General features: G+C 47.3%; 1 protein-coding gene across 1 annotated transcript in view; it reads left to right on the forward strand.

Moving 5' to 3' along the window:
* The first annotated feature begins 568 nt into the window (after positions 1-568).
* PITRM1 (pitrilysin metallopeptidase 1) overlaps positions 569-13,621 on the forward strand; it is a 32,342-nt gene continuing 19,289 nt past the window's right edge. The window contains exons 1-10 of the mRNA XM_035130378.2: positions 569-670; positions 2,955-3,063; positions 4,233-4,339; positions 4,691-4,842; positions 6,352-6,466; positions 6,564-6,660; positions 8,088-8,248; positions 9,155-9,281; positions 11,001-11,089; positions 12,335-12,463. Of these exons, the coding sequence (XP_034986269.2) occupies positions 615-670; positions 2,955-3,063; positions 4,233-4,339; positions 4,691-4,842; positions 6,352-6,466; positions 6,564-6,660; positions 8,088-8,248; positions 9,155-9,281; positions 11,001-11,089; positions 12,335-12,463 (1,142 nt within the window). The 5' untranslated portion in view covers positions 569-614. The remainder of the gene's footprint in view (positions 671-2,954; positions 3,064-4,232; positions 4,340-4,690; positions 4,843-6,351; positions 6,467-6,563; positions 6,661-8,087; positions 8,249-9,154; positions 9,282-11,000; positions 11,090-12,334; positions 12,464-13,621) is intronic.

Raw genomic sequence — 13,621 nt, forward strand, 5'->3', positions numbered from 1 at the left:
ACATAACAAATAGGAACCTACACAACACAAAACACTGTTGCTGTATGTAGGTTTTATTTTATTTGTTTTTTATCTTATATTTTGGAAATGTACATCCAGTTGTTGTTTTTTTCATTTAAAATTTTTGGGGCCCCCAAGGGAGTGGGGCTCTAAGCTATAGCTTGTTTAGCTCATACAGTACATAAATCCGGCACCTGCACCCACCTAGCGCAAATGAATCCTGGGAGGTGTACTTTCGCCTCCCCCAAAAAACTACAGTTCCCAGAATCCTGAACAAATTACAACTCCCAATTCCCTTTAAAGGGAGGGCATACGTATATAGCAGCTCCCAGGAAGCGCAGGAGGCAGGACTGAATCGCCCCCGTAGCAAAACTTCCCGAGGTAGACGAGCGGGCGGGGAAGCACCCTCGCTAGGGAAAGGGGCGGAGCTCCGCAGCCCCGTCGCCCAAGAGGTCCCGCCCCAGGGGCGGAGTTAGCGCCCGCCTGGTAGCCGCCCCGCCCCCGTCGCGAAAAGGGCCCGCGCATGCGCTCCGCGGGGGTGGGGGCGTCCCCGGCAGCGCGACCGCCTCTTCCGTTCGCTTCCGCGGGGGCCGCCGGGGAGGTCGCGCTGCGCCATGTGGGGCCGGTTCTGCGCGGCGGGACGGCGGCTGGCGCGGACGGGTCCCAGCCGGTGAGCAGCATCCGCCGCTGGTCGGATCGTGGGGTGGGGGCGAAGAAACACTCTGCACGTTCTCAGAGGCTCCCCTTCTCCTCCTCAGCTTTCTCCCGCGGTTATGAAGCCCCGAATTCCGAACCGGGGTTTCACCCCCCTAGAAATGATCGGGCTGCAGCTTCCCTCATCCTTTTCCATGGGTCGTACTGCTTGGGGGGGAGTGGGGGGAGTTAGGAGTTACCCCTGGGGAACCGACGCTCAAAACCCCCTTTTTCTATTATTTGAGTTTCTTACTGGAGAGTGAGAGGTAAAGGGATTCTCTGAACATGTGCAGAATGCACTTTCTGCATTTGGACTGCTGGGGGAAAGGGTTTTTCTTTTTTTAAATGGTTGTCTTTGACCCCAGCACTTCTTGTTTTTAGTAGCTCAGGTGCTTGGCCAACCTTAAGCCTATTTTTCCTGCCATGCGCTGCCCGCTTAAAACTCATAAGCAGAGGGGGGGGGGGAAATAACCTTTCTGAAAAATCTGATAGATGAAAGCTTGCTTTCTGACATTTTTTTCTCTGAAGGAGGCTGTTTTGTCTTAACTGTCTCTCCAGCTGCCACACCTACCTCCTCTGCTGCTGGTCTGGGACTGATAAAAGAAAAGAGGAATTGTGGGTGGAGGGTTTGGGTGGAAGGCGCTGGTGAAACGTCCCACATTTCTCCCTGGAATTCTTGGCGGCTGGGTTTTGTGAAGTATTGGGAGCAGTGGTCTTATTTAGGGGTGAGAACCCCAACTTTCTGATTCTAAACACCAAAATGCTGGGAATCCACAGTGCTGGAAGGCCCCGCTGCCTGTGTTGTCTCCCTGGATGGAGGCATCGGACTTGCCACTATGGAAAACGGGACATTGCACCCGGATCAAGGGTGGCTGTCTAGATGTTTGTGAACCCCCAGCTCCCATCAGCTCCAGCCAGCAAAACAGTCCGTCAAGGATGGTGGGAGTTGTAGTCCTAAGAACCGGAAGGCCGCAGGTTTTGCTATCCTAAGATTTGGTGTGATCCAGCAGGACTCTTAATGGTTTTATGCTGTAGCCTGGACTGCATAGTTTGATTTATAAAGGCCTTATAACACTTGGGCTGAGCTAAGATTGATATAGTTAAGGATCTCACCTGTTTGCTGGTGCTCCCAAAGTCCAGGACTAGAACAAATGGGCTGAAGGTGCGAGGGAAGCAGATTTCAGCTAAACTTTATAGGAGAAATGTCTAGGAAGGGGCTGTTCAACAATGGAAGGGACTGCCTTGGGAGATAGTGGGCTCTCCCTTCCTGCAGATTGAGCAGAGGTTGGGCCATCCATTTGCAGGAGTGTTGTGGTTGCGTTTCGCACTGAGAGCCTGCATTGGAGTAGATAATCTCCAAGTTCTCAAGAAAAGCCCCTTCCAACTCTGACTCTTAAGTCCTGAACCAACACTCTCCATTCCTGTCAAGTAGTGTTTTTAAAGAAGGCTAGGCCTGCCCTTCTTAAAACTAAGTTGACTCTCCCACTAGTTAGAGCTGTGCTGTGTGGAAGTGTGTGCACAGTGGAGCTTCTATTTTCCTCCTCCGAAACTGGGAGTTTTTAAAGCCTTCTTTACTAAGGTACCCTACTAAAGTAATGGTAAAGGAGCCCCTGACCATCAGGTCCAGTCGTGTCCGACTCTGGGTTTGCGGCGCTCATCTCGCTCTATAGGCCGAGGGAGCCGGCGTTTGTCCACAGACAGCTTCCGGGTCATGTGACAAAGCTGCTTCTGGCGAACCAGAGCAGCGCACGGGAACGCCGTTTACCTTCCCGCCAGAGCGATCCCTATTTATCTACTTGCACTTTGATGTGCTTTCGAACTGCTAGGTGGGCAGGAGCTGGGACCGAGCAACGGGAGCTCACCCCGTTGCGGGGATTCGAACCGCCGACCTTCTGATCAGCAAGCCCTAGGCTCTGTGGTTTAACCCACAGCGCCACCTGGGTCCCATCAAGGTACCCTACTAGGGTGGCACTAAACACCAGCTTTCTTATAGACTTGGAATTTAGCTCCTGAGTTATAGGTACTTCTTGTAGGATTTGGCTCCTAGCACACACACACCCCAAATTTTCCTGTATCTTAATTAGTCTAAGCTGTTTTAATTATATAGCTGAATAAATGGGTGCCACCTGCCCTCTGCTCACGCATTTGCTTAACTTGATGCATTGGCTCCTGAGCCCGAGGTTCCCCACCCCAATTATATTCTTAAAAGGCAGTCTCATTGTTTGCTTTCTCCTCTTCCTTTCTTTTTTGTGGTTATATAGTTTCAGACCATTTAATCAGAGACTCTGGAGATGGAAGAGTACTTCTGCCTGCGAACAGGCACTGCAGTACAAAACTGGAGATTGCCTCCATGGATTCACAGTAAACCAGGTACTTGTCTGGTCTTCCTGGTTGCTCGGGGCTCTTTGGCTCTCTTCTCCCAAGAAAGTTGGGGTGCATTTGGTGTTATATGATGGTAAAAAAAAAAGCTTGAAAACTCTGGAAGGCCTTTCTGCATCAGCTTCTCCGTGGAGGAACGCATACCCTGCATTTTGCAGCTGATTCTGGGGGCACAACCAGTCAGTTTATAAACAGCTAAAAGCATAAGGAGAGCCCCACTGGGTCGGACTGAAAGGCCCATGTAGTCCAGCCCTTCTGTTCTCACAGTGGCCAGCCAGATGGCCGTAGCAAGACCACAAATAAGCATGAGAGCAGTTGCGTTCTCCTCAAGGTTCCCCAGCAATGGGGGTTCAGAGGCATCCTGCCTCTGCTAGTTGGGGTGATATATAACCCGGGATCGCCTCACCCTCCATATATTTCCCATATAATCTCCCTTTAAAGCTGGCGGACATGACTGCATTTTGCGGTAGCAAATTCCGTAGTTCAAGCTGTGCACTGTGTGACAGCAGAAGCACATCCGCTTGTCTGTCCCGAATCTTCTTGCCATACGGCTGCTTTGGGCGATAACCAATGCTGGGTGCTGCTCAGAGTAGGACCCGCTGAAAACAATGGAGAGGTTGCTTAAGTCCATTGATTTCACTGTGCCTGCTCCTGAGAATTACTAGCATTGGGTATAGGAGGGATAGCATGAGACTCTTAATCTCAAGGTTCTGGGTTCGAGCAGCACATTGGATGAAAGGTTCCTGCATTGCACGGGGTTGGACTAGATGACCTTCACGGTACCTACATGTTTTTGATTCTGTGACTCCAGGCTCTTAATATTATGAGAGGGAGAATAAATTATCTGTATCCACGTTCTACACACCATGTGTTATTTCATACGCCTCTTATCTAATCCCTCTTTTACCTTTCCTTCTTTTTTTTGCTTGGTGCTTAACTGCCTGCCTGCATTCTATAAGAATTGTGCCCAGGCAACTTGGTAGAATAGCTTGTGCTCACTAGAGAGGCCCTGAAGCTTTGCCTTTGCCTTTATTTATTTGTGCATTGTTCAACTTCTGAGATCATTGTTGGTGTGCGTCAAATAGCTTAACGATAATAAAAACGATTGCGGCCATTTGTATTAACCAAAAGGTGTGCGTGTGCTTGCTTGCCCACCGTAGGTGACAGCTGTACCCGAGTTATTCTTAACTACTGTCAACCTGAGCCATGATCAGACAGGTGCCAAGTATTTGCATGTGGCAAGAGAGGATTCCAACAATCTCTTCAGGTAGGTGTGTTGGGATCAGGGTTTGACAAGTCTCACTAGGGATGGGGATAGAATCGTGACTTCACGGGGGTGCCCTTTAGGGCTTGCAGGTATGTTCCGAGACCCTCCCAGGTGCATCAGAGAGCCCTCTGCCATCAATTTGTGTGAAAGGTCCCTGGAAGCTCAGTATAAGAATTTTGAGTTTCTACTCCTTCCTTCTTAAGGTGCCACTGAGAATGCAGCTCCCACAAAAAGGAGGGGGAATCTGGGGTCCAGCATTATAGAAATAACAAATTATTTTTATGTGTACAGTACGGTGATGTTTTTCTTCCGTATTCTAACCTCTCCAACGTTTTCCTGATCACCTTACAGTGTTCAATTCCGTACCACTCCAATGGACAGTACAGGCGTCCCCCATATCCTTGAACACACTGTGCTTTGTGGTTCGCAGAAGTATCCTGTCCGAGATCCTTTCTTCAAAATGCTTAACAGGTCACTCTCCACGTTCATGAATGCCTTTACAGGTGAGCAAATGGGAACAAACAGCCTCTTGCGTTTTCCCCGTGCAAACGGCAACTTACTCATGCGATGAAATCTATGGTGCCTGTCGCTCCTTCCAATTCCAAACTTGAGTGGAGAGTGCCGACAGGACGGTAGCCCAAACCAAGGCTGCCGAAAAATGAGAGGGGAGGCAAATGCATGCTTAGGGCAGTGTGTGTGTGTGTGTGTGTGTGTGTGTGTGTGTGTGTTTGTGATTGCACGAGAACAAAAATAAAGAAAAGAAAACTTAAGGTGGTAAAAAAGCCACAAAATCTTCAAATCAGGACTGAGCATGCTCTGCAGATATTGAATGTATAGTTACAGTTGGAAAATAACATGGTAGGGAGGGGGAAGAATGAAGCGCCTAGCTTGGAATGTTCCTGGAATGTTAAACTCCCTTTAGGCAGGAGGAAATGCAGCAACATTTTATTGCAGGCCTCAGCTGCATGTCAATTGCTGTAGAACTGGTTCACATATGTGGAAGGGGCCTTAAGAAGAATTGCTTTCTTAAGAAGCAATTGGGAGTTCTGCATGTTGCGTTGAGACCTTGGAAAAATGCAAACTGCAGCCCCATTTTGATGCATAGCCCATTTGGGATGTCGGCAAGGTAGCCCCTGCCCCCAAGGTCCTCATCAATCCATGCTTCTTGTATGTTTACTGATGGAAAGAAAACTGACTTGGAAAAAGGAGACGAGAATGCAGTGCTGGGAAGCTTCTGCAGAACTTTCCGCTTAATGTCTGGCTCAGATCTGAGGACGATTGCTGCCCTTGATAATGTGCCCACCCTGTTTGGTTCAAGGGTGGGGCAAAATATATCGTTTGCAAGCAGAAGCTTCTGGGTTTAACCCTTGGCATCTGCAGTTAAAAAAGTCTTTGAGCTGGAGATCGTGAAGAGCCCCTCCCATTCGTTGCAAATGGTAGAGGGGTAACTGGAGGAAGGCTGCAACTCTGTGTAAGGCAGCTTTCGATGTAGATAGCCATGGAATCATGTGGTCTTGGGGAGCAAGTTACAAAAAAACACTCTGCCACCCTGATCTGTTAACTATAATATCTGAGAGGGGCTCTGTTTATAAACAAGATGAGCAAGACTATTAGAGCAAAGGGTTAGCAAAAGCCCCACCATCTCCTGTCCAACCTGGGAGCATGGATCCAGTGGATCTAAAGCAGGCATCCCCAAACTCTGGCCCTCCAGATGTTTTGGACCACAATTCCCAACATCCTGACCACTGGTCCTGTTAGCTAGGGATCATGGGAGTTGTATGCCAAAACATCTGGAGGGCCGCAGTTTGGGAATGCCTGATCTAAAGCCTCACCCTAGAACATACACCCTTCTCAGAATTGCAACAGAGGAGGGGGATACAGCAGCAATCCTTGCTAGGAAGGGGCTTCAGAGGGCAGGCCTCCCTCCTGGAAAGGGAGAACCACAAAATCCCATTGTCCCTGGGACACCCTCACTAAAGCCTTGATATTTATTTTGCTCCCTTTCCCCACAGCTAGCGACTATACTCTCTACCCGTTTTCCACCCAAAATCCCAAAGATTTTCAGAACCTTCTGTCTGTATACCTGGATGCAGTGTTTTTCCCTTGTTTGAGACACCTTGACTTCTGGTAAGACTTTCATGTTTGGGGCACATATACACACATGTGGTGGTGCTGCCCGAAGGTGTGTTGACCCCCCTGTGTTGCATGTCTTAATCTTGCACAGGCAGGAAGGCTGGAGATTAGAACATGAGAATCCAGCAGACCCTCAGACGCCCGTAGTCTTCAAAGGAGTTGTCTTCAATGAGATGAAGGGAGCGTTTGTAAGTTCCTTTTTAAAAAACGTTTTATTTTAAGAACGTAAGAAGACTCCTGCTGGACCATCTAAGTCCAGCATCTTGTACTGTCAGTGGCCAACCTGATGCTTATGGAAGCCCACACACTAGACCTGAATGCAAGAGCGCACTCTCTACTTGTGATTCCCAGCAGCAGACATTCATAGTTAAGCTCTCCTAACCATGTTTTGGCATATGTATATGCAGACTGGCTTATCCACACTTCCCTTGGTTCTGCTGCTTCCATCACCCTCCTGGAAAAGAAACTGCTCTTTAGTGCTCAATCAGAGCTAACAGGAATTTGGGTTTTCCCCAGATTACCATTTGTTCTGATATATCACTAAAGAGCTGGTTTTCCGTTGGAAAGGAGTGGGGCAAGGGGAAAACTGCCAGGACATGTGCTTTCTAGGCACAGCACATGCAGAAGTGTGGATGAGCCTTGTATATTTATACAGCGCATATATATATATATATCACATAACATAATATAGCAAAATATTTTACAATTTTTTATGTGCTGTAAGCTGCCTAGAGTGGCTGGGGAAACCCAGCCAGATGGGCGGGGTATAAATAATAATAAAATCATCGTCGTCACCATCATGATGTCCAATTGAGCTATTGGCTGTATTTGTACTAAACCAGTGTCTCTAGCTAACTCTGGTTTATTGTTAAACAAGCAGTAGATTAGTGCACACAGCTCCATCAATCTGGCTTCTCCCTGGCATGAGCTGGGGAAACAAACCAAGAATCCACACTTTAGCTCAGCTTCCTGTGAGGCCCAAATACAGGATCCTGAATCCCTAACAAGCCAGGTTTTGTAAGCCGTCAACAAACCATCGTTTAAGTCTGGGTGGTCACCCATGCTTGTAGAGAGCAGCCATTTACATCATGGGATGCTGGAGCCACTCCTAACTACACTTCAGGTAAGATCAATTGTTCTTTCTCATGTCAGAAGAGTAACTCAGGAATGATCAGGTAGTGCGTACCAGCATGATGGTTCTTCGCAACAAACCATGATAAGCCAGCAACACTCATCACATGCTTCAGTGCGTTCGCAGCATAAATCAGTCCTTTCCTATCAATCTATATATTTTTCCACAATTTAACGCTGAAATGGGGAAACCTCCTCAGCCTGAGGGCCACTGTCCTTCCTGGGAAACTTGCTGAGGGCCACATGCACTCTTAACTCCACCCTGAGTCTTCGTTAAGAACGGGGTTGGACTAGATGACCCTCAGGAACCCATTCAACTCTACAGTTTTGTGATTCCTTCCACTGTTTTCCTGTCTTCTGGGGATTACTGGGTTCTCCAGGAAAACTCTGGCTATTACCTGGCATCCTCCCTGAAGTAGCAGTGGTTGTTGCAGGTGAGTTTTGCTGAAGCTTTTTTACTCCTACCTAAGCGATTTCTTTTAAGACAGACAACGAGAGAGTGTTCTCCCAGCACCTTCAGAACAAGATTCTCCCCGACCACACGTACGCAGTTGTGTCCGGCGGCGACCCACTGAAGATCCCCGATCTTTCCTGGGAACAGCTGAAGCAATTCCACGCCACACATTACCACCCTAGTAATGCAAGGTGAGACGGGTGCGCCTGAAAGGGAAAGGAGCGCTTTGTAATAATCCCGGGTCTGCCCAACACAGCTAATGCAGCTTCAACTCTGTTTGGGAGCCAGGACATCAGTCCTGTGCAAATGACCCAGGGAGTTTTAAGGGCCTGAGGTTACCCCAGGTGGGGCTCAGCAGAATTGTTCTGCCATGTTGGATTCTGGCTAAGGCTGACTAGGCCAAAGCTGCCTTCCTCTGATGAGACACTCAGTTAATCACTTTCTATGAGTGCTTCATTGTGGCTGGAGAAAGGAATGAGCCATTTTTAAAAAATAAGGTATGTGTTTCTGCCCAACCACATGCCCCAACTTCCTATCTCTGTGCCTCTAGTAAGGGAGGTCTTGTTCATTCTCCGTTCTCTTCCCAGCCTATTTTTCTATGGCTTTCTAGACTTCTCCAAGAATGCAAAAATCACTGGTTTTCAGCAGCTTCTCAGCCTTTCGACTAAGATGAAGTGTAGAAATAATTGCTTTTCGCTTAGGAGCGATGCTGAGGTATACTCCTCCGTGAATTGTCATTTTAGGATTAATGATGTGCATCATTAGCATTGGTAAAGTATAAATCAGAAGTGAAAGATCTGCAGAATAACAGCATCATAGAATTGTAGAGTTAGGAGGGACCCCCAAGAGTCATCTAGTCCAACCCCCTACAAAGCAGGAATCTCAGCTAGGTCTTACATAGCAGATGGTCCTCCAACCTCTGTGAGTCAGAGATGGGCCTTTGGGCTCGACCAGTAGAAGACAGCTGGTCTAAAACGTGGAACATAAATCTTGCGGCATCTGTATGTGCAAATGGGAGTTTTGGGATCCAGGCTTTTGAATGTGCAACCTTATTTTGCCTATTAATAGTAGTATATAATAAAAAAATAAAATTCCAGGTTCTTCACTTACGGTAACTTCCCACTGGAACAACACTTGGAACAGATCCACAAGGATGCCCTGAGTAAATTCCAGAAAATTGAGCCGAACACTGCAGTCCCAACACAACAGCTCTGGGATAAGCCTGTGAGTATGTCATTGACAACAAGATTTCTACTCTGGGTTTCCATAGGTGACTCTTGAGACCCACACAGAGGCCGTTTTGTCCTTGGTCGTTTCCAATACGACACTTTCCAGCCTAAATGTTTAGCAGGGATGACCGTAACAGCCACAGTCAAGTCAAGTGTGGCTTCTGGTTATCTTGTGAATAGTTCCTGATTGAGGAAAGATGAAAATCTGCCTGGCTTTTTCATCTCCTCCCACCGTATCAATGTGGCTTTTCTGGTACATTTTGAATGTGGAAAAATGTCTAGGAAACGTTTAGCCGCAGTTCAGTTTGTTTACATGCCATATTTCCCACAAATGCATAGGGATGTTCCCTTTTTTTTCTTTTAAAACCTAAATACAATAGCATAATAACAACACACAAGAAAAAGAGATAATATCTAGGGTTGTGCAGCCACATGATCAAGGGCCTTGTACAGTGTTTAATTAAGGTTATAAGCACCAGTCAGGTATGCATAGGGGAGGGAGTTGCACAGTATGGGCCCCACTGCAGAGAAGGCCCTGCCTATTTGTTTTAGCTGCCTGTTTTACCTCGGGTGGAAGAGGCTAGGTTCATGGGCAATTTCTTTGCACTGACTGAGTCACACCACTGGTCCACGTAGCTCAGAATTGTCCACACTGTTTGGCAGCAACTCTTCAGTGCTTCAGGCCGGAGCCTGACGATGCCTGTTTGGTTGACTGAACCTCTGACCTTCTGCACGCAGTGCAAATGCTCTGAAAGACTGCTGTCTTCAGTGAATACGTCTTGGGGAAGCAGGGCTGGAAAAGATCCTTACCTGAGACTTTGGGGATCCACAGCCAGTCAAGCCTAGACTGTGCTGGGTGATTCTCTTCTTGTACAGTTGGAGGCTTGCGAATACCTGGAAACCACAGGCGGGGAGGGTACTGCTCCTTGGGTTTTCCACCTGGTTGAAGAACAGGATGCTGGACTAGATGTAATAATTTATTACGTATACCTCTCCCATCTGGCTGGGTTTCCCCAGCCACTCTGGGCGGCTCCCAACAGAATACAGTGGTACCTCGACTTAGGAACGACTCGACAACCGAATTTTCCGACTTACGAATGGGGCAAATGGCCAGCACGCTTACAAATTTCTCGACATCCGAACGGAAACCACGGCGGTTTTAGATAGGGTTTTTTCAACTTACAAATTTTCAGATGGGGTTGCTTCGACTTACGAATTTGATTAAATTCTTAAGTCGAGGCACCACTGTACTAAAAACACGATAAAGCAACAAACGCTAAAAACTTCCCTAAACAGGGCTGCCTTCAGATGTTTTCTAAAAGTCAGATAGTTGTTTATTTCCTTGACATCTGATGGGGGGGGCATTCCACAGGGTGGGTGCCACTACTGAGAAGGCCTGGTTCCCTGTAAATTGGCTTCTCGCAGTGAGGGAACCGCCAGAAGGCCCTCGGAGCTGGACCTCAGTGTCTGGGCTGAACAATGGGGTTGGAGACGCTCCTTCAGGTATAGTGGGCCGAGGCCTGATCCAGCAGGCTCTTCTAATGTCCGATGGTCTGATTCAGTGTAAGGTTGCACATGCTCAGCTACAGCATCTCACTCTCAGGCGTCCCTTGCCAGTGGGCTTGACTCTAGTGCTTCCATATATTGGAGGCAGTGAGAGAAAGAGAGGGCTACATTCCCCTTCCTTCTCAAATCATCGGTTTCTCTTTTGCAGAGGGAACACCATGTGTCCTGTGGGACTGATTCGCTTGCTGCAGACTCCAAGAAGCAGACGATGGTCAGCGTCAGCTACCTCCTAGCAGAGTACGTGGAACGGGAAATGGATGAGTTTCAAACAGCTGGCCGTCCCCTGCTGAACAGGGAACCTTGAAATGCATTGCATTGGGTTCCCATCATCTCTGCCTTCTCCAGTTGTGCTTAGTGCATATTGACTCCAGGCACCAGAAGCATAAAATGACTAGTTTGTTGATGCTTAGCCTTGTCCCTTGGGATCCTGGCTCCCTACCCCCCCCCCATATTTTCAGCAAGGCTTAGCTGAGAAAGCGGTGCAGTGGTTATTGTTGTTTTTCCAGAGGGCTAACTTCCATATCTTTATTACATTATAAAGCAGTCTGCCCATCTCCCAAAAGCTTGGGGCAGTGCCATTGTCTCCCAACAACAATCCTGAATTAAGGCTTATTGGTGGGCAGTATATGACTGATAGAACATCGCTAGGCTTTGAGTAGTGCTGTGGAGCTGTCACCAGGGGGCGCTGCTGTCTTTTGCCGTGTTGTCAGTCCTCTGACAGATAAAAGCCAAGAAGGTTACATCCCTGCAGTTATAAAATGTACAGTTACATGATGAGCTGGGATTGCACATTTGCAGAATATGGCTGAACAGTTGCCATACATCCAGAATTTTCTGGACGTAGCTGGTACTCAGCCCCTTTAAGCAGTGTCTGGGCAGAAATCGCCTATGCCGGTAGTGTAGATTTTGGTGATTTTGGCTTTCTTTGCAAATAACTTTGGGCAAAAAAGAAAAGCTATAGGCTTGTGGCACCATTGCCAGTTTCCCACCCTCATAATGTTTCGTGAACCCACAGCTAACTCAGCGCTGGACACAGTGGAATTTCCAGTAGAATCCTTCGCAATTAGCATTTTAGAAGGTTCAAAGTGATTCACACATGTTACTTTGTTATAGAACTTACCACAGCCTGATAAGGTAGCTCAGTCAGCCTTCTGTTGGGGTAGATTTCAGGAGTCATGAAAGGGCAAGTTATTTGGCCATTTTCTTTTATTGATTTCGTATTTTTATGACAACAAATGTGGGGAGCGGCACGTAATTTATAGAGGTTCCTGTCTATAATCCACAGCTACTAAGAATGTTTCCGGAACTTATAAAAATGTAGCAGAAGAATCTCTCCCATTTTCCGCGTTGTTTGCCAGAATAACTTGGCCAGCCCTGTGTAACTGCACCTGGATTCAGGTTTTGGTTTGGTCCTTAACTGCCGTTGTTGTCCTTTATATGCTGAATCCCATGGTACTATTGTAAACTTTTCTCTCTCTTTAGCATTACAGATAATTTCGAATCCTTCACGCTGAACTTGTTGTCTTCACTGTTGGTTGGTGGCCCCAATTCCCCCTTTTATAAAGCTTTAATCGAGGCTGGTCTGGGTTCAGATTTTTCGCCAGATGTTGGGTAAGTGCATTGGCCGCGGGCAGCAGTGTAGGACTTTGCCCCACACCTTTAGTTCAAATTGTTTTTTAATTAAATTACTCAGGTTGGGCATTTAAAGTAAGGGGCAAACCACACTTTGCTCTTTATTTCACCCCCCCCCCCATTCCACCCAACCATTTTATATACTGCTTAACACTGTAACTTATAAGTGGTATAAAGTAAGGTTGCAATAAGCCAATGTGATGTTATGATCGAACTAGGATCCGGAAGACCCGGGTTCAAATCCCCACTCATGCCATGAAGTTTACAGAGTGACTTCGGGCCAGTCACACTAGGCTGACACAAATGAAATATTTCACAGTGCTGTTCCCTGATTTGACTTTGAGGGGGAGAAAAGAGTTCAGGCCAAGACCAGCCTAGTAAGTGAAAACACACAACTGTAGGCAAATCTCAATTTGAGGTTGCGTTCCAGGAGGGGTTCAGTGGCGGATGGGGCTGCCAAAGTCTTTCCCGGACGCCCACCCCCCTTTTTAGTTTTTTTAAATGTTTTTGCCAAGTGCATAAAGCTGAATGCGCTCAAGTTAAATGTGTGTCAGTTGCAAATTTCCTGTACAGTGGTGCCTTGACTTACGAATTTAATCCGTTCCGAAGGCACCTTCGTAGGTCAAAAAAATCGTAAGTTGGAAACGCAATTTCCTGTAGGAATGCATTGGGAACGGAAAAATTCGTAAGTCGAAGCAACCCTATCTAAAAATTTGTAAGTCTAAAAATCCCTATCTAAAACCGCCGCGGTTTCCTTTCGGATGTTGAGACATTCGTAAGCGTGCGGCCATTTGCCCCATTCGTAAGTCGAAAAATTCGGTTGTTGAGTTGTTCGTAAGTCGAGGTACCACTGTGCTGTAATTTCATGGATAAAATTTAGAACTAGTCTTCATCCATAGCTTTGTGTTATAGCTTCCTTCTGGCGAATGGGCTGTTTGCCTGTCTTTGTATCCTTGCTGTTTGCCTTTTATGCACCCTGTCTGGGCTCTGCTGTTCTTCTGCCGCTGGGACAAATTTAATACAGCGTGCCACTTCTTTCCCACTCACCCTTCCCTTTCTGGGACACAACTCTTTCAAGACTCAGCTGCCCAAGAGCGAAGGCTGAAAGCTAGAACTGGGGAATCTCAGTCCCTAGGG

The sequence above is a fragment of the Zootoca vivipara genome, chromosome 12 (genome assembly GCF_963506605.1).
Source record: "Zootoca vivipara chromosome 12, rZooViv1.1, whole genome shotgun sequence".
Classification (NCBI taxonomy): domain Eukaryota; kingdom Metazoa; phylum Chordata; class Lepidosauria; order Squamata; family Lacertidae; genus Zootoca; species Zootoca vivipara.